This window comes from Glandiceps talaboti, chromosome 12 (assembly GCF_964340395.1).
Source record: "Glandiceps talaboti chromosome 12, keGlaTala1.1, whole genome shotgun sequence".
NCBI classification, from domain to species: Eukaryota; Metazoa; Hemichordata; class Enteropneusta; family Spengelidae; genus Glandiceps; species Glandiceps talaboti.
In genome coordinates this window covers 8208164-8229931 of record NC_135560.1, presented here as the reverse complement: position 1 = coordinate 8229931, position 21768 = coordinate 8208164, and the positions used below count along the sequence as shown (strand labels likewise).

Sequence of the window (21768 nt, the reverse complement as noted above, 5' to 3'; positions counted from 1 at the left end):
CCATTTCCCATCATTTGCATATCGTAGGTAAGCAAAAACTTGTTGCGCACTTCTTTTTGAGCGAAATACGTGTATCATCAGGCAATATTTTTGGATTTGTTTCAAGATACCCAAAGTAAAGTGTTTCTACTTGATCCATTCCTGACGCGAGCATCTACGTCCAGGGGGATCTCGTGTCTACTAGGTAAGTTTACTGCACACCCGTTGCAAAATCTTTATTTGCAAGCAGCCCTTTAAATTAACACATGATGCAAGATTAGCACGGTACGTACATGTACATGGGATGTTTTATGTAGTATTCTCTCATACATTTGATTTACTCTTGGAAGAGGTACGTTGTGTCAATGCAAACTGAGCGTGAGCGTGCCCTATCACTAGGATTTCTGTCGTCTTGTTTGTCACTGTTTGATCTTAGTTTCGCAGACGGTTTTCCTCTGGGGGTAGGGCAGCTGCAGGAATGTATATAGCTCTGGAAATATATTAGTCCTGCTTCCATGACGGTGCACGAGTCTGTATTACTGACTTGACTCTAAACAGGGAGGGGGAGGGACAATTGTCAGAATCGAGTCCCGAATTCCTCCGTATGCAAGCAGGACTAGAAATATATATACGCTACGAGAGCTCCGACAAATCTCCGGTCCATGGTATATACATATATTTCCAGAGCTACGATGTATAATGACCTGATAGGCTGACAAGGTTGGTAAAGTGGTCGTCTTGGTTCTAAAGCTGGTTGGACATGGAAGTAGACATTGATGTTTGGTTGTCGGAATAACTCTTCAATGACTGTTTAGTTTTCTGTACATGAACAGCTCTAGAAAACTTCGACAACTCCAACACGTTTGCTTTGAATAGAGATGTGTCGGAGTTCTGGCGAAGCCCATATGTCCAGATAAAGTCCCAGTAAGAAACTGAACTCCTATGAACTTATACAATTACAATATTACAAAATATATATCAGTGATCACATCAGTTGAACCCCCCCCCCCATACATCCATAATGTCCTGACAAGGTCGGTAAAGTGACCCCCCCCCCCCCAATACATCCTTGGTTGAGCCTAATAACAATTATGACCAATACAAATAGATTACGGTCATCAGAGTGTACGAAAATAGTCCAAATATTTGAATATCAAAGAGTTTTTACGACCTTAAGAGATCGGTACACCAGATACAACTTGAGATAAGATAAGGAAGTTATATTTATAGATTTATGCAAAGGATGCAAATTGAAGTAAGCATAACTTAAGAGAAATGGCTCCCCAGGACTAGGTGTTCGTTCAGATCTGTATGACAATATTATATGTATGTTTCCAGGTTTCAAGTTGACATATTGAAAAACAAACTGGAGAAAACCCACACTTTGTACATTTCACAACACTTTTTATTTTGCAATTCAGTTAGATATGTACTGCAAGTATACTGGCTTTTTGGTTAAAAAGTTTTGTACCTCATTTTCTGTGTATCCCTTGTCACAATTACCTAGTGTAGTTCACTCACTCAAAGAAAAACTTTTGCCTTTGTGGAATCCTCTCTTTCTTATTAAAGAGTTCGTTGACCTCTAACACTTTGATCCTTTTTACTCCAACATACAGAATTGATCTAGAAAACACCGAATAATTTACTGTTGCTGATCTGTTGTGGAATTCAGTCTGAGATCTTGTATTTGATTTGCAAGCCTATACTCATACTCCTGGGTACTGTGTCTGTGATCTCTGTATCTCCGAGTTTGGAAACTGGATATTGTGAGATTCAAACACTATGTATATCAAAGGCTTGGTACTAATGGTAAGTATTGACCTGGTAAGCTGTATATCATATGATCCTTCTCAAATGTTTTTAGATGAAAGTCATTTTGAATTTCAAAGATGAAAATCAGGAAACAGTGTACCTTGGAAAGAACAACATGCGTATTAAAGATTTCAAAATGGGGTTTCTTTGCAACCGAGCGAAATTTATGTGAAATCACGAAATGATTAAACCCAAAGTTAATGAAAATACTTTTCCTGGCCACAAAATTTACGTGAAATAAAATTATGTAGCGTTCCTCTTTTATTTTAAATCTCTAGCAATTTTGACTACACTATAGCTACTCCATAGCAATATTTTAGACTTCAAAACTAAATGAATATTGGATGTCCCTGCAAAGAAAATATTTTAGTCAGGAGAAGGGCGTACAACTCAACAGTTGTCACCTGACTTACATTAGATTGTATTGAAGCCCTTCCCTCCTTATTGATTTGATTGTCACATCCACTCAAATTTATAAAGCCTTTTATGTGTATTTTCGTATTTCTGCAGGTGTCAGCTGTGAAAACTAGATTTGTGCAGTGGCGCTGTGAGGAAGTCAGCTTGCGTCACCTTTTAATTCAAGATGAGCAATTGGACATTTATAAGATAGCTGTTTGGGGATACCTTGCCGAGTCCGAGTACAATGTTGGTGATGTCTTGTTCTTCAGTGGTGTGCGTCAGTCCACATACAGGGACGTCGATTTGCAAACTGAGATTCATTGTCAAATTCAGGTGAAGGATACTTTAATGGACACACCAAGTTTTTTGTCAGTTTTCTGGTTCAAAATGCTGTGATGATCATCACTGATGTGATTACTTTGTTTTGTCTTTGAATTTTAATTAGAATAAGATATTCACCAAATAAAGGATGGAAAGATATATTGACCTCTTTGTAAACAAGTTCACAGGACAAGTTGTGTCAAATCTGAGACGACTCTTATCTTAACTCGGCATAAAAATCCCAAATGTGAACAGTTTAAGTTTAGGTGATTTATGTCAATACAGAGTCAAGTACAAAATACAAAGTGAATGGGACCCCAAATCCAGTGTAGCAGTTTTAGTACTTATGTGGCCTTAGTGTCAAAACTCACATTTTCAGTTTGAACATGTACATGAGAAAGACCTAAATGCAGTACTGTTCTTTGCATAAATTCAGGGTAGACCTCAAAATGATGATTGACTTCATGAGTTCCTTATCCATTTCAGATTGTAGATAAAAGAGCAGCACCCAAACTGTATTCCTTGCCTGCCAAACCACCAGCTGGATTTTGTGATGACGACTTTGCAGCCCCAATTGAAGCAACGATAACCGACATTTGCCATATTGAGATTTACGACAGTTGTAAATTACCAGGATGCATAAACAAGAAACTGGACATAACTGGACAATGTCCGACCTGCTTCAATACATACACATCTGACTCTTGCGGCCACTACTCATACCTTCGTTTTTTGTGCACACTGTCCGATAATACTCGTAGAGTATTTGTGATTTTCCAGGCTGATATTAAGAAACTTCTTCTTGTTTCTGGTGTTGAGGCCAATTTGGTGGATGAAGAAGTTTTGAAGTCACAGCTGTCGACTGCCTTACCACTGGCACTGTACGCAACCCCTGATGATGATGACAAATTGATCAAACCACAGTTTGGCAGAATCAAGTTTATGGCTTGAGATCATCACAAGTTCACAAAGTTCATCGTAATGACAATGTCAAATTGAGTGAACATACAGGAACATTATCATCAGTTGTAACAAAAAACACTTGACATAATAGCGAAATAACATTCATTGGGACATGTTTATACTTAGTGGCAATATTTGTCAACAGAACTGTTCATTATTATTCAATGTACATGGTTATTAGGAAAGCTTATTGGTATTAAGGATACAAATCATGGTCAAATATCCGTCATCAGAATGCATAAGACAAATTATTCACAGAAATCAGTATGGAAAGAGCCCTTCCACGATGTAAACTGCAAATTTGATATGCAAATTTGCTCATTAATATTCAGAATCACAGTATACTTATTAAGGAGGTTTATTATCAAATCGCACATATTTACGATAGTATTAAAAGACCACAGACAAGTGAAAGGTTGACTATCGTGTCATTCAGATATCAACAGATCAAGGTAACTTTATTACACTGATGGTAAATGTTGAATAGCCATTCCTTTGAAACAAATTGATATGCAAATCAGGTCATTAACATTCAGAATCAAAGTTCACCTTGTTTGATCGGAGATCGATCTTGTATTCATATATGAAGAGCTCGAAGCTGTTATATAAGGTTTATAACAAACATTAAGCAGTCCTCTACTTGATATGAAAGTGAGTTACAATAACACAATTCACAAACAGTGTGTGAACTTAAGGGAAAATGACTACTGGTCATAAGGACCGACATGTAGCAAATACTGCTGGTCCTTAAGGAAATCTGCTGGTCCATACTCAATGCAGTTCACGTTCACGACCTATATTTATATACCCTCCATTTACAGATTTAATGATTTTGAACTTTAATATGATACAACATATCTTTAGATATACTAAAGTAAAAGAGAGTACAACGAATTGTTCACTATCCACTATTATTTCATAAAATTTCCACTCACAGAGTCAACAAATAACTTGGAAGTAAATTTTGATTCACTACCAAGTAATATTTGACTCTATGAGTAGAGATTGTCATTTGTAACTATGAACCCAGAAACTATGAATATTCATTCTCGCATAATCTGTTCCTATAGACTATAGTGGTCTGAGACTGAATGTATTCATTACACCATAGAAATACATATCCATACATTGTAGATAATATGGGTGAATGAATCATTAAATATGCATTATCTGCAATCTCTAAGAGATCACAGTCCTCTCCGTCCTCTCTGTACGATTCACTAAATTCTGAATCACATATCCAAAGTCATATTCATCGTCTGTGGCAACAGCTGATGTAGCTTTCCAACTCTTAGTGAAAGTAGACCCACAACTTCATCATGGCAGAAGGTTTTGTCGCATAACTATCCCTCTTGAAAACTGTGTATTCACTTTATTTCAATTTCCATCCACAAAAGTGACACATAGCGGTTTCGTCTTCCTTCAAATATGTACTGAAGCCCCCCCCCCCCCCCCATAAAGCCCTATCCGTATACCATACAGTGGTGTATTGAGTATCGTCTCTGACTCGACTGTTTGTGTAAGAAATCGGACCATGATGAAGAGAAGTATGGCTAAACATGTCTTAAAATGCAAGTTTTTTTGACGTGGGAGCGTGATATGGTAACTGTACTATAATGTGTCATCAACTATATGTACTCGTGTTTGGCATGATGCAGTAATTTTCCAGATAAAACAATGGCAACAAAAATGCAACATTTCTAAGTTTATACGTTGATTACAACATGACAGGACATACATTATCATATGAATCAAATTGAAAGCAATCAGACTACGCATTTTTTTTACTGTTCTACAAAAAAAAAACTATCGTACTGAAGATATTTTACGAAGTGTGCCTGCCTTCTTTATTAGTTAAAACGCCATTTTCAGAGTAATTTATATGTTTTCCGTCAGTTTGTTTTGATCATGGCCACACACAAGAGGAACCCAGGTAAATTGATCGGGAAACCCGCTAACATTTACCAGCTTTAATACCAGCCTTTAAAAAACAGTGTCTGTTTAAATTCGTCTTCTTCTTCGGAAGCTCATTGCTGCCTTCTAAATATCGCCACATACTTTATAAATACAACGTGGAACTGTCTCAAACACGTTAAAAGTTTCATACACTTAGAACAGTAAACTTTACAACAATTACTATATCATGGTGGGAAAAGACGCATGTGCTGAATGCGTAAAATGGGTCTGGATGTCTAAGACGTTCTGATCAGTCAAGACACAAATAATTGGAGAAATTCGGTCAATTATGTGTTTGCTAACATAATTTCATAATGTAAATGCTGTATGCTACGTCATATGTAGACATGATATCAACATTGACAACAACACGTAGCGAGCTAGCTCTGTGTCGCTTGACTTGAACGAGATGATGTCGAGAGTAAAATAGGTAACACAAGATCAGATTCATGTAGGTAAAATTGGATATATCTTTGAATAAATGTTATTATTTACTCCAAATTTCAGTCGGTCATAAGGACCGATACATTGTTGTAATTCTGAAAAACTGTCGGTCCGAACGGAAATCTGTTGGTCTCGGGCCGAAGGACCGGCGTTAATTTCGCACGCTGTTCACAAAGTGTTTTTTTATGCAAATTAGGTTATTAATAAGTAGACCAATGAAAAGTTTATGTAGGATTTGAAAACTATGATAAGTAAAACAAGATTTTAGCATTACATGTTTGGGTATATTCACACAAGTTAATAGTAGTAGTCTTATGTGTCGTACTTTGATGTTGCATTTTGAAAAACTTCAGTTCCTAGTAATTTTGCTGTTCTTTCCTTCTTTGTCGTTCAACTGTTGATGTTTTTAATGTTCTGTATTTGAAGTTTCCAAATGAGCAATCAGAGTTTTTGCCACCCTACAATATACATGAAGGATCTATGAAAAATAAACCATGTAAAGAAAAGATTATCGTGAATGTTCTTGTAAAATGTTAAAACCTCTTGTGGTATACGAAAAGGATTAAAATCACATGTTATTTTGCTTTAATCATTATTGAAATGGTAGTTCATGATTGAACATGTATTGATGAAACTACCCCCCCCCCCCCCCCCCCACCCCACTCCCATCTCTCCTCCCCACACTCACCCCCAGTCCTGTTCATTCATTACCTCTGGGTCAATATTACCAGAAACTTTCTATGTTTCTCTGACAACTACAAAGAGATTACATATTCGTGACATCATCACCAGAGATTTTCCCATAAACCCTTGCAGGAAATCCACAAAATGGCTGAACAAATTCCAAGCACAGTACGGCTTCCTACAAATTGCAAAGTGGAGTTACCAAGGTGCTATTTTATCACCTACAATCATATGTAAATGGATAGCAGTAATCAATACAAGTATGCTAAGGTAGAAATAAGCCTGACTAGACTTTTCCGCTAAGTAAATTGCAAATAAGTGCTAACGAGAACATTCATATCAACACAGATTCAATGTTTGAACAATCACTTTTATTGCACAATATCTATGTACAGGAGTAATCTGCACAAATGTTTCTACAACGTTTAGTTATTCGAGCATATTTTAATTTTTCAAGAAAAAATGTGCATGTACGTGCTAAACTTAAATTTAGTGCATACCAGGACAGAACCGTATTTAAAAGTAAACTAAAAGTACAAAAGTTTTACATCAATTCACTCTATATAACTGCTATTTATTTTGTTTGTAATTGGTATCATTCCAAGCACCTTATACATAACATATTTCTCTAAATATGGCAGGTTTTTGGCTTCTGTCTAAATTGCATGATATTGGATCATGTGACAGTGAGCTGACATGTCATGGTTTATCATAAAATATGAGTTTCATCATCATCATCATCATCATCATCACCACCACCACCACCACCACCACCACCACCACCACCATCATCATCATCATCATCATCATCATCATCCTCATCATCATCATGTGTACAGTGAATTGACAGGATATTACTAATGAAGTCAAGTATAAAACTGAAATATCTATGCAAACATTATATTTAATGTCTAACTTTTATTAAAAGACGGGCAAAAAATATGAGAACTGGGTTTATAAATTATATTGAGATTTTCTGATACAGAAAAGACATGCCCAGAGACCTCACTGCTGTAATAGTGTATAACTGTAGACAGTGGTGAATCAAATACTAGCATTATATGGGTTACCATTGGTGGGAGATATATCTACTGAGAAAATGTAGTCACATGTTATTATCCTATCCTCTTATCAAAGGAAGTCAACTTGTCCAAACTGCTCATGAACAATTCAATAGTGATGACTATAAAAACTGATGAAGGCACTACAAATAGTCTATGCAAATCAGCTGACTACATGTAGTATGCAAATCACCTAATTAGTATGCAAATCATCAACCTTTAAATGAACACAGAACTTCGATCTGGGCATTCAGTTTGGTTTGACTCCTGTTTCATCTGAGATACAAATCACCTGACTTGTATGCAAATTAGTCAAATAGTATGCAAATCAGGTTACTGGTATGCAAATCAGGCAACTAGTATGCAAATAAGGCAACTAGTATGCAAATCAGGCAACTAGTATGCAAACCAGTCATTTAGTATGCGAATCCCTAGTTACAAAGTTTGATTTCAATCATGTGACATCTCTGAGATAGGCACCTCCATCACCTTGTAGCATAGTTGTAGCCATCTCATTAAATCCTAACTCTGTTGCCAATCTATACTGAACTTGAATGTCTGGACAATACAGCAATACTTTCTTCATGTTGGAAGTCAATGTTGATGATTTGCTACTTTCATGTTTATATCTGTAAAGAGAATAAACATCACATTTTCATCATTATCATTCACACAGACAGCAGTCAAAATTGATCACAATGGATATGTACATGCACATTTTATTTTGAAAAATTAGAAATTATGTGAAGCTTCAGCATAAACTGCTTTCACACAAAACAAATGCAAAAAAGGACATCCTATTTCAAATTCACCCATAAAGTGGCCCCCATTTGGGCAGGATATGCCTATATAGCATTTCAATGGGAGAACACAAAATCCACTAGAGATGTTAAAAAGGTCTGTCAAAATGATGAAATCTTCATGTCTGTCCTGAATTTATTAAGAGTAGGTGACTTAAAGGTGATTCAAAATGCTCGCATTCACTATCGCTAATTTGCTAGACTACATGTTTGTGAAATGCATTCTGGTTTTAAAACTTTTCAAAAGCGTCTGCAAACACCTTAAAATGACCTTTTTTCAGTCACTTCCCTTCGGATTTACTTCGAGAGTTTTCGGGTATTTCCGGTCCCACCTAGACCACAGGATTTTATGACGTCATAAGGACACATGGTTAGCACGTAGCCTATGACGAGCGTAGTCAACAGGTGAATAAAACTCAACAGCATTGTGAAAAAATACATTGCTGGTGGTTGTAATAGACATCAGTAAACAAAAACTACACTCTACATGTCTTATTAACCAACATTTACCGATATTTACTCACACTTTCTCACTAATTGGCAGTGTCTGTGGGTATAAATGCTAAAATATGATCTCCCCATATTATGGCAAAATAAATCAAAACGGCTAGACTAGATATATATAAACACTTGTAATTTCTCGTGTTTCACATTCATTGACTTTTATTTATCTGATTTTTTATTATTTGCCGACAAGAAGAAGCATTACGATACCGTTGTGACGTTTGACGGCATCCCCGGGCCAAGGACGGCATATTTTAGCCCAATCATACTCGCGTCACCTTTTGAACAGTGCATTTAACAACAAAGTAAACATATTTCATCTCAAATAAATATACTAGCTATTAGAATACCAATGGGAAACTTCAAGAAGGCGTATCGGGACATGTGCCACAATATATTTGTTGGTCCCATAATACACTAATTGATTCGATTTGCTCCCAGCATATGGAAGTACGCTCCGAGTAATTGCATCATGTAAATGGAACTGTGACCGACCTAATTTTGTTGTCCATATATAAAATGAGACTGACCTGTAAATTTTTCACAGTTTTCGTTGTGGTCATGTATTGTCACATGTTTGGCTAGTGAACACAAGTTACATCTATTATTGTCTAGGGCGTAATACTCTAGTCCGAGTCTGAAACCCATATAAAACCTAAGAAACTCGCATTCGGATCGGACAGAACAGAAGTAGGTCTCATTGACTTGTTGGGGACTTGAATTATTGCTTGTTTTTATCACGGTATACAGGTGATTATTATATATCGGTAGAGGGGTAGTGTTGTCAAGTTTTGTGCAGTCACCGCGGCCGCGGCAGTAAGCTTATACTAGGATAGTTCCGCCGATCAAAGCTGAAGCAGTGTATGTACAATGTACGTATGGAATCGGGAGAGCACAGCGCACATTCGTGTCGGGTTAAATTTATCCACGTGTTGATGTAATCCATATTTATCAATCAGATATATTGTAAAATTCTTCAAGTCGTACAGAAATAACGTCTCTAACTTCAAAACAAACCCTGAGAAACTGGACCGGACGTGGCTAGCCAAGTATCTAGTTGCAGGCTTTCTTTCAAAACCATGTGCTGGGGTCACGACCTTGATTGCCGGCGTCAATATTGTCCAATCATATTTAATATCATGAACACATCACGATATTTGATTTGTTGGTTTCCTAAACTGTATACTTCGAATACCATGATTCGTTACAGAATTCTTCAAATGAATATTAAATAGGCCGCTTGTTGCATTAAATTAAGTGATATCGCAACAAGGGAAACCATACAAGTTTTCTTCCAGACGAGTTGCTAAAGTCATGTAAATGACAACACTAAACTCACGAAATTTCCTCAATTCTTTACAATTTTATTGCTGATAATATGGCAATCTAATAGCTAGTATATTTATTCAAGATAAATATGTTTACTTTGTTGCTAAATGCGCCGTTCAAAAGGCGACATCAGTGAGTATAGTCGAGTATAGTGGGCTATAATATGCTGTCGACGCCATGCCTGTCGAAGATATTGTAATGCTTCTCCTCGGCAAATAATAAAAAAATCAGATAAATAAATTGAAACACGCGAGCGACATTACAAGTGTTTATGTTTATCTACACTGTAGTCTAGCCGTTTTGATTTATTTTGCCATAATATGGGGAGATAATATTTTAGCATTTATACCAACAGACACTGCCAATTAGTCAGAAAGTGTGAGTAATTATCGGTAAATGTTGGTTAATAAGACATGTAGAGTGTAGTTTTTGTTTACTGATGTCTGTTACAACCACTAGCAATGTATTTTTTCACAATGCTGTTGAGTTTTGTTCACCTAGTGACTACGGTCGTCATAGTCTTAGTGCTAACGTGTACCCCTTATGACGTCATAAAATCCTGTGGTCTAGGTGGGACCGGAAATACCCGAAAACTCTCGAAGTAAATCCGAAGGGAAGTGACTGAAAAAAGGTCATTTTAAGGAGTTTGCAGACGCTTTTGAAAAGTTTTAAAACCAGAATGCATTTCACAAACATGTCGTCTAGCAAATTAGCGATAGTGAATCTGAGCATTTTGAATCACCTTTAAGTATTGTTGTGGTTGACATACCTGACAGCCAACTCTGAGTACAGTTCTGAAGTCAATGAAAGATGGTGTCGAAAATCATCTAGGTATCGAAAATCACCATCAGCTACAACATTATTGTAAATGGCTGTAGACCATTCCATACGTTTACCATAGGCGTCTGATACAATCAATGCCTTCAAAGAGAGGAGAAAGTATTCAATTATTGATCAAAATACGTAAATGTTGCTAGAACCAGAATTGAAGTAAAGACACATTTGTTTTTCAGTAGTTGGTAGGGATTGAGAATGTTTGGTAATGTGGTAATATCAAATGACCTCAGAAAATTGAGGGTGTTTTTAATAGTAACATGGAATGACTTTGAAAATTTGTGATATAATATGAATGTACCTCAAGAAATCTGGGTCATTTGGTAAATAATCAAGAAATCTAGAGTGTTTGGTAATATGGACTTCCCTCAAGAAATCTAGGGCATTTTGGTAATATGAACATACTTCAGAAAAGGTAGATGCTTGGTAATATGGACTTACCTCAGGAAACCTGGGGTGCTTGGCAATGAAAATATTAACTTCTCTTTGACTGAGATTGATGACTTTGGTTCTTGATGACAACAGATGTATTTGTAATGCCAGTAGTCGTGCTTGTTTGACACACTGCTCAGCATGGCGTCGACAACCAACCTGTGGAAATAGGAAAGAATTATTGTAACTTTTTGATTGGATGTGCGAGCCAGAATTGTTCAGTACTAAAGTTCAGTGTCCTTTTTAAAATCGTCCTTTCCCAATGTCTCAAGTCAAATATTTGACATTTGTCAGTAAATGTTCTTGGTTAATTGAAACAGTTTTACTTTTTTGGTTTTCAATTGTTTAAGTTTTTAGTACAAATTTACAGCCATTTTGTCAGTTGCTAGTTAGTACTATCATGCACTTGGCATACATGATGAAAAGATTTTGATTTCCTCAATTTTGAGTGTCCTCATACGAGATTTCTTTTGGAAATGACTTAGGTACATAAACTGGAATATACATTGTTACAACTCTGGTAATTAAGCCTTTGGTTTACTATTAAAGATAGGTGCAAACTATATCTATTATTCTTCATTGTGGTAGATTACACCATAGACCCTTGTGTAGGGTCTATGATTACACAAGTGGGTGATAGCGTTCCTCTGTTGTGTGATTCTTATCACCCTGTGATCAAAATAGTTTAAACATTGGAAGTCCTAAAACACTAGCTACACTACAAGTTCATGGAACTCTGTCAATAAAATGCTGGGACACCTCCCTACTGAGACTATAAGGGTGTTCACATATGTGAAAAACCTTGCCACGGCCTGGTCCCAGTAAACAAATTAATCAGGTGTTAACTTTTGGTCTGCGTTCAGATTGCATATTTGTCGTCATCGAGTCTAGGACAAAAACAGCGCCCTCAGTCACATCAACGCTACTATTGTTAAATATGGCTGACTTCGATAATTGTTTACTTTCCAACTGATAATAACATTACACATTCATGGGACGCTTAGACAATAGTAAAAAGGTCAACATATACTGTAGGTCAACATGAGAGGGCGTCATCTGGGACAAGGTCTGCATTCACACGGACGTTTTTGCTCTGGGACAAGACCAGGCCCGGCCCAGGCCAGGGCCTGAACCACCTTCTCGTCTGGGACCAAATCTTGTCCGGGCCAGGCCCTGGCTAAACCGTTCACACCTGTTTTTTTTGTCCCAGACCAGGACCTGGCCATGGCCTGGCCCTACACAAAATTCGTAGTCTGAACAGGCTATATAATAAAACGTCCATTCAGTATCTTATCACTGTTGTATCAACATGTTGCGACAATAGTTTTAGTTTGTGTCTACCTGTACACTGAAGGCTCAATTACCAGAGTAATAATAGCATACCATATTCCTGTTTATAAATAAATGACTTCAAGCCGTCCTAACTCTGATAAAACCAATAGCAATACACACTTTTCTAACTACGCAAATTCCATGAAATCAAGTGAAAAGATCATCAAGACTATGTCATTATTAGTAATGAAATTCAAAAGAAAGTTGAATAATCTATTGTGACTTTAATGACGCTATGTAAATATATATAACCACTGTTGTAGCTTAAATTTTGCTAGATGTAGGTTGAGGGCGCTCGCACATGCGCATGGGAAGGAGAACAAAGTTTTGAAGTGTGCCTTTTGGGCCAACGTGAGTGGGAAGAAATATTCCACATTATTACTTGACTACAGACGAGTTAACCCCGATAACAGAGGTTCGTACTTACTTTAGACCTTTGTGAAACACTTTTAGGTATTTTGAATGTAAATGATCGACTTTTAGATCTGTTTTGTTGCAAGTTATCATTGCCGCTACCATCGATTGTCATCGTCACATGTTTGCACCGGATGTGAATTTTACCATCGCGAGATACAGAATATTGAAGGATTTTGACTTTGATATTAGACCTTGCGAGATATCTTATGAATAGTTGTAGGTTCTTATCATGTTTTTGAGTACTATTACTGTTCTAGAACTCCTGTAAGTACACATAACTTAGTATCAGTGTTAAAGTATTGGAGTTGATTTCTCATTCCTGTCAATAGGTGGCGCTATTCACCTAAGTTATTACTAGAGATTTGAAGTGTTGTATTTTGTATTTACAAGTGTTATTTATTGTGTTATTTTCAGTTTACGTGTCTGCGACATAGTGTGCCACAGTGTGTGATTACGTTTCATTACGTGATTATAAGCATTCAAGTATGACAAGTCTACAGTAAATAAAGTTTCAAGTTACTGTGAAACCAAGGTGTCAATTATTGTCGATGCTACTACATAGTAAACTCTGAGGTGGAATAACTCGAACATAAGAAGAGAGAGTAAACCGTTGATGTAATGTGAAATTGTAAGAAGATACATCAAACTCTCAATATCTGTTCCAAGAAAACAAGGTAACTCAACTCAAGACTCAACCAGATGTTTGGGTGTATACTCAACGTGAGAAGAAAAGAAAGAAGTGAACTCCTCTAAACAACAGGTGTGTCAATACTTAATTGCACAACAGAAGTTTATCAGCCATGGCAGGTATAGAACCAGATGAGTCTATTGTAACGATGCGTGAAAGAAGGCAAGTAGCCTACGACCAGGCAGTAAGGGAGCTTGAAGATATTATCGAAGCTCTGAACAATTTGTTAAGGGTGCATGGTAGTAAAGCACAGGTTTTGGAACATCACAAGCAGTTTCTAAGACTTTATGATCAATATCTCACTGCTGAGAATGACTTGTATTACTGTCTTTCTGAGCATGACCAAGGTTTCTACAGTCTCATGTTTGCTGGCAGACGTAGTTATGTGAGGGAAATGCAAACATCTGTCGAGAATTATTTTGGCCGTTTTATAGACCCAGAAGACAGTGCATCCCAAACTAGTGGCAAGACCAGTAAATCGAAGTCCAGTGGAGGCTCCAGATATTCTACAACATCATTGTTGCGGCTACAAGAGGAACAGAAGCAGGCAGAAATTAATGTACGTAAGTCAGCTTTAGAAGAAAAACTCCGGTTAGACATTCAAGGCAAAAGGCTTGAAATGGAATTAGAAATGTCAAGACTACAACTGGGGAAATTGGAAGAAGAGTTCAGACTAAAGCAGGAAATGGCTGTCAGTAATGCCCGCACACAAGTCTTGGAGCGTTTTGAAGAAAATGTAAATGGTAGCTGTCTTGACACTCAAATCACAAGGCCTGAGTCAATCAAGCATAGAGTTGATGTAAAACTCAAGTCAAGTGGTACCAAGTTACTACCCGAGTCAAGGAGGCAACCAGTAGACACTACAGCTGAAGTAAGAGATTATGTTTATTCATTGCCTGAGCCAAGTCAGCCTAGAACAAAGACAAGAAGTCCGCAAATGGAGACTTTACAGCAACCTGAAGGAGTACAATCTCACCTTGTTAGCGGATTCAGCAGATACAGTAGACCAGATGAACACAGTAATTATACAATTCGAGTTCCAGAGACAACAGCCATGTCAATTGATCGTCCTGTTGGTAATGGTACTGTCCAGCGTCCAGAAGTACCTGTGTCAACACAACCAGTATCTTCAGTAGTTCAGCATGCAGGTACACAGAACATAGGTGAAATGACTGCACGTTGTATTACAAAGGAACTTAGAAAACCACAGGTTGAGTTGAGTAAATTTGGAGGAAATCCCATGGACTTTCCTAGATTTCTACGCCAGTTCACTACCAGGATAGTAGCCTACACAGATTCTGATGATGAAAGAATGAGCTACTTAGAACAATATATGACAGGCGAAGCACATAAGATCATATTGGGTTACTCACACTTAAATAGTGACATTGGCTATTCCAAGGCTATGGAAGAACTGAAAACCAGATATGGAGATCCAGAAGTTGTTGCTGCTGCATACATTAAGAAGGCCTTAAATTGGCCAGCAATCAAATCAGACGATGCTAAAGCACTCGATGATTATGCAGTGTTTCTCATGGAGTGTCAATATGCTGTTGGCACTGTAGATGCTGGCAAGGTACTAGAATATGCAGACAACATTAGACAGATAGTAAAGAAGCTTCCATTTTGGCTACATGACAAGTGGAGGAATATTGTCCAAAACAATAGAGATCAAGATGAAGCTGTGCAGTTCAAACATTTGGTCGATTTTGTTCGTAGAGAAGCAAGGAAAGCTACTGATCCTATGTATGGAAGAGATATGCTTGTTTCGGAGACAAAGAGAGTATTTAATACATCAGGAAGGCAATTCAGAGGTAAACAGGCTGGGGGAAAGGTTTTAGCAACCAATGTGGAATCTTGTAATGCCAGTTCGCTGTATAAGGATGGCAAACAAACATCAGCAGGAACTGATCAGAACAAAACCAGCAAGAAATTCGCCTTCGATAAACCATGTGGTTATTGTAGTGACTCTGGACATGTATTAAATTCATGTCTAAACTTTGTAAGTAAACCCGCAAGGTATAGGTCAGACTTTGTCAAGTCCAAGGGACTTTGCTATGGATGCCTCAAGCAGGGACATCTGATAAGACAATGCAGAGCCAGATTATCTTGTGATAGGTGTAATGAGAAACACCCAACTATACTTCATGACGAGGACCGAGCTCACAAGAGTTCAGTGGAAATCAGCGATACTGCCAAGTAACAGCAAGGGGTTTCCATTAATTCCAATACCTGTATGGACAGAACTGTACTAGACAAGGCACAGTGTTCAATGGGGGCCGGCGACAGTGGAGAATGCACCATGGCCATTGTACCAGTCGTAGTCAGAGCCCGGAATAACATAGGTGTTGAGACATATGCGTTCTTAGATACAGGAAGCAATGTCAGCTTTTGTACTGAAGGCCTAGCCAAGCAGCTTGGGGTGACTGGGCGGAAAATGACAGTTAAGCTAGACACTATGGGGTCACCACAATGTCTCACAACTCACCAGATCAGTGCATTAACGGTTAGCGATTTGGATGGTCATGACTGCGTTAGTTTGCCACCACTGTACACCAAAGAGAGGATCCCTGTGACAAGTAAACACATCCCAACACAGAAGGACATTGAAAGATGGGATCACTTAAAAGGGATTGCTGTACCTACATTAAATGCTGACATTGGTCTGTTAATTGGAAATAATGTTCCTGATGCCTACACTCCAAAGATTATCAAAACTGGACCTCGAGGGAGTCCATATGCAGCCAAAACAGCCATTGGATGGATCTTGTGGAATGTAATCAGAGATAAGGAAGATCTTCATAGTAATTTGGCAGTCAACAGGGTAGACGTAACAGTCTTGGAGGAAAGTCGTCAGTTGGAGCAGCTAGTCAGAAATGCAATAAATTTAGACTTCCCAGAGCGGTGCGTAGACACCAGGAAGGAGCCTTCCAGGGAAGATCAGCTGTTCAAAGAGAAGATGACCAAGTCAATCAGATTCCAAGGTGGTCATTATTCTATGGACTTACCCTTCCGAGATGAAAGTGTATTGTTGCCAGATAACAGAGATTTAGCACTGAATAGACTGCATTCACTCCGAAGAAGGATGGTAAAGGACTATAAGTTCTTCACAGACTATAGAGACTTCATGGACAAACTGTTAGTCAGTGGATATGCTACGAAGGTTAGTGAAGATGGTGTTCAAGAGGACACTTCCCAGAGTGGTAAAGTCTGGTATATACCACACCACGGCGTATACCATCCCAGAAAACCACAGAAAATAAGAGTTGTATTTGATTGTTCAGCCAAGTGTAAGGGTGTGTCGCTGAATGATACACTGCTGTCAGGACCCAACTTGACCAATACCATTGTGAATGTTTTGTTGAGATTCAGACAGGGGCCTGTGGCTGTAATGGCCGATATCGAAAGTATGTTTCATCAGGTCAAGGTTTCAGATCATCATACAGACTGTCTGAGATTTCTCTGGTGGCCAGATGGAGACTTCACGAGAGAGCCAGATGAGTACAAGATGGTTGCACACTTGTTTGGAGCAGTGTCGTCACCAGCATGTGCAAACATTGCACTTCACCAGACTGCAATAGACAACAAGCAGGACTTTAACTCTGAAGTAGTTGACGGTATCTTCAGGAATTTCTATGTTGATGATTTCTTGAAGTCCATTGATACTGATGAGCAGGGCATTGTAATTGCCAAGGACACAAGAGAACTCTGCCAGAAGGGTGGATTTCGTTTAACAAAGTGGATCAGCACAAGTAAGGCTGTTAACAACTCCATACCTGTAGAGGAGAGGGCCAAGACACTCCTATACGACCTTGATCAACATGACCAGCAGATAGAGAGAGCTCTAGGAGTAGTGTGGTCAGTCGACACAGATACCTTTGGTTTTAAGATAAACCTGAAGGATGGACCATACACCAGAAGAGGTATTCTATCCAAGATTAGCACAATCTTTGACCCGTTGGGCATTGCTGCGCCATTTGTATTGCCAGCCAGGATACTATTACAGTCTCTTTGCAAGCAGAATATTGGATGGGACGAACCTATAGGTGGAGATGACCTTAAGAAATGGCGGCAGTGGGTAGAAGACATCCCTTACATAGAGCAGCTCACAGTTCCAAGGAGTCTAAAACCTGGAGGTGTCCAGATCACTTCCTGTCAACTTCATATGTTTTCCGATGCTAGTGACAAGGGCTATGGGATTGCAGCTTATACCCGACTTAGTGACAACAGAGGACAAGTACACTGTAATCTGTTGATGGGAAAGGCCAGAGTCGCACCCTTGAAAAGGATCACAATACCCAGGATGGAATTGACAGCGGCGAGCATATCAGTGAAGTTTGCTCATATGATCACAAAGGAAATGGACTACCAGTTCGATAAGATTATCTATTGGACAGATAGTATGTCAGTGTTACGCTATATCAACAATAACACTAGCAGGTTTCATACCTTTGTGGCAAATCGTCTCACTACCATACATGAGGGATCAGCACCAGAGCAGTGGAGGTATGTAAACACCAAACTGAATGCGGCTGACATAGCTTCGAGAGGACTACAGGTCAAGGACGAAAAGATGACCAAACAGTGGTTATATGGACCAGCGTTCCTAAAGATGGATGAGTCACAATGGCCTAAGACAGAGTTGTGCAGAAATCTGCCTGCTGATGACCCAGAAGTAAAAGGGGTTGCAGCAAGCACCATGAAGGAAGAATCCCATACAACAATGGACAAGTTGTTAAGCAGATATTCAAGCTGGGAAAGGCTGAAAACTACAGTAGCTTGGATTCTATGACTGAAGGAGAATCTGAAGAAACGGATGAATAGAGCTGAGAGAGTTACTCACAATGATAGTCAGAAGCCAGACTACTTAACAGCAGCAGACATGAGGGCAGCTGAGATGTCCATAGTCAAATATGTGCAGGAAAGACATTTTTCAGATATCAGTAAGGACTGTGAACATAGGTTCATGAAATTAGACCCAGTTAAAGACAGTAATGGAGTTGTTAGGGTTGGAGGAAGACTGTCACGAGCAGCAATTCCCATGGAAACAAAACACCCAATTCTCTTACCAGAAGACTCACCAATTACTGAGCTAATATTAGAAGACATCCATCGACATACAGGACATATGGGAAGTAACATCACTTTGACAAAGCTGCGTGAACGATATTGGATTCCTAAAGCCAGTGTCAAGATCAGAAGTATTATTGCTAAATGTGTTGTTTGTAAGCGCTATAGAGCCAAGCTGATGACACAAAAGATGGCTGATCTACCAGAGCAGAGACTGATTATTGGAGAACCACCATTCTCACAGTCTGGAGTTGACTATTTTGGTCCATTTGAGATCAAGCGGGGGCGCAGCACAGTCAAACGCTATGGAGTGTTGTTCACTTGTTTTTCTATCAGAGCAGTTCATATTGAGGTTGCTCATAGCCTCAACACCGATTCATGTATAAACGCAATAAGAAGATTTGCTGCTAGAAGAGGTCCTGTTCGTAAGTTGAGGTCTGATAATGGTACTAATTTGATAGGAGCAAAACGTGAGCTTAGGGAGGAGATAGAGAAATGGAACCAGTCAAGAATGCACTCCAGTTTGCGCCAAGAAGACATAGAATGGGAATTTAACCCACCATATGCTTCCCACCATGGAGGAGTTTGGGAAAGGATGATACGATCAGTACGGAAGATTCTATATGGCTTATTAAGAGAGCAGAATACTCGTTTAGATGATGAGGGACTACAAACCCTGATGTGCGAAGTTGAGGCAGTAATCAACAGTAGACCAATCACCAGAGTATCGAATGATACTACAGACCCTCAAGCACTAACACCTAATCACCTTCTATTGTTACAGTCAGGACAGGTACCACCACCTGGAGTATTTCAGAAGGAAGACAACTTGGCTAGGAGGAGGTGGCGGCAAATTCAACACTTAGCCAATGTATTCTGGAGAAGATGGAGCAAGGAGTATCTGACACGCCTGCAGGAACGTCAGAAATGGGTGAATCCTGAGAGAAATATTGAAATGAATGACATAGTGTTAGTTGCAGACAACTCTCCAAGAAATCAGTGGCAAATGGGGAGAGTGGTTGATGTATTTCCGGATGAGAAAGGATTGGTCAGGATTGCACGAGTCAAAATGGGAACATCTGTTTTGGAACGCCCTATTACTAAATTGTGTGTTATCCTGGAAGCTGACATTTGAACTGTATTGTAAGCAAGAAGTGACTGTTATTGTTGCAGAACAGATTGTAACGTACTAATGTATTTGATCATCTATGAAGAGGAATTAATGTGAAAAGGGACTGTTCATATGTCATCGTACATACTAGGGACTGTTGACAGCATTTTTCGTGGACTGTTGATTTTCAGAAAATGTAGACGCAAAGAATTTTTAGATTCTTAAAGCCATAATTATTTAGTTGTGTTTATGGACTGATTATAGAACTTGTAGTATTAGGCTGCATTTGAGTTCGTAAATTTGCACGCGAGTAGTTTCATGGTTTGAAATTTAGTTATTGATTGGACCATTGAGATAATTTCTTGTGAACTTTTCAGAGCAACACCTGGTGCTACGTAAAGCGGTTTTGAAAACTAGTATATTGAAATAAGTTAGTTCTAATTACTTCGAGTATACCTCTGCGTAATTAGGGGGGCCGGGATGTTGTAGCTTAAATTTTGCTAGATGTAGGTTGAGGGCGCTCGCACATGCGCATGGGAAGGAGAACAAAGTTTTGAAGTGTGCCTTTTGGGCCAACGTGAGTGGGAAGAAATATTCCACATTATTACTTGACTACAGACGAGTTAACCCCGATAACAGAGGTTCGTACTTACTTTAGACCTTTGTGAAACACTTTTAGGTATTTTGAATGTAAATGATCGACTTTTAGATCTGTTTTGTTGCAAGTTATCATTGCCGCTACCATCGATTGTCATCGTCACATGTTTGCACCGGATGTGAATTTTACCATCGCGAGATACAGAATATTGAAGGACTTTGACTTTGATATTAGACCTTGCGAGATATCTTATGAATAGTTGTAGGTTCTTATCATGTTTTTGAGTACTATTACTGTTCTAGAACTCCTGTAAGTACACATAACTTAGTATCAGTGTTAAAGTATTGGAGTCGATTTCTCATTCCTGTCAATAGGTGGCGCTATTCACCTAAGTTATTACTAGAGATTTGAAGTGTTGTATTTTGTATTTACAAGTGTTATTTATTGTGTTATTTTCAGTTTACGTGTCTGCGACATAGTGTGCCACAGTGTGTGATTACGTTTCATTACGTGATTATAAGCATTCAAGTATGACAAGTCTACAGTAAATAAAGTTTCAAGTTACTGTGAAACCAAGGTGTCAATTATTGTCGATGCTACTACAACCACTATTTATTTACCTTGACATAGCTTTGTGCAGCCTCAGTATAGAACTGAAGTGTATTCTGTAGTGTTGACTGTAACTCTGGACTGGACTCTGAAACACAGAATGGATACCATCAGACACTGATATCCAATGCTGATAGTACAAATCTTATATATTTGAAAATATAGCTCCCAAAACACTAAATGGTGCTCTTTAATTGGTGTCGAAATATATATCCTACAAATTTTGCTGGTGTGTTCATTTCATAATATCACATATAAGCAATGTCTACGTAACATAACATAAAATGATGTCAGTTGACCAAAACACACTACAGGATAAAATGAATATAGCATTATAACTAGAAACAAAATATCGACAGCATCAATTGCAAATGATGTCATTAATGTGGTATTGATCGACCATATAAATTATAATAAATGTCTTG

The 21768-nt window shown here is 38.4% G+C and overlaps 1 protein-coding gene across 1 annotated transcript in view; it reads right to left on the bottom strand.

Annotated features, from left to right (window-relative positions):
• Positions 1 to 7711: 7711 nt before the first annotated feature.
• The window catches only part of LOC144443682 (spatacsin-like), a 25950-nt gene continuing 11893 nt past the window's right edge, over positions 7712 to 21768 (bottom strand). The window contains exons 16-19 of the mRNA XM_078133223.1: positions 21355 to 21431; positions 11528 to 11677; positions 11022 to 11173; positions 7712 to 8248 (exon numbers count right to left, since the gene is read on the bottom strand). Coding sequence (XP_077989349.1) covers positions 8074 to 8248; positions 11022 to 11173; positions 11528 to 11677; positions 21355 to 21431 — 554 coding nt within the window. The 3' untranslated portion in view covers positions 7712 to 8073. The remainder of the gene's footprint in view (positions 8249 to 11021; positions 11174 to 11527; positions 11678 to 21354; positions 21432 to 21768) is intronic.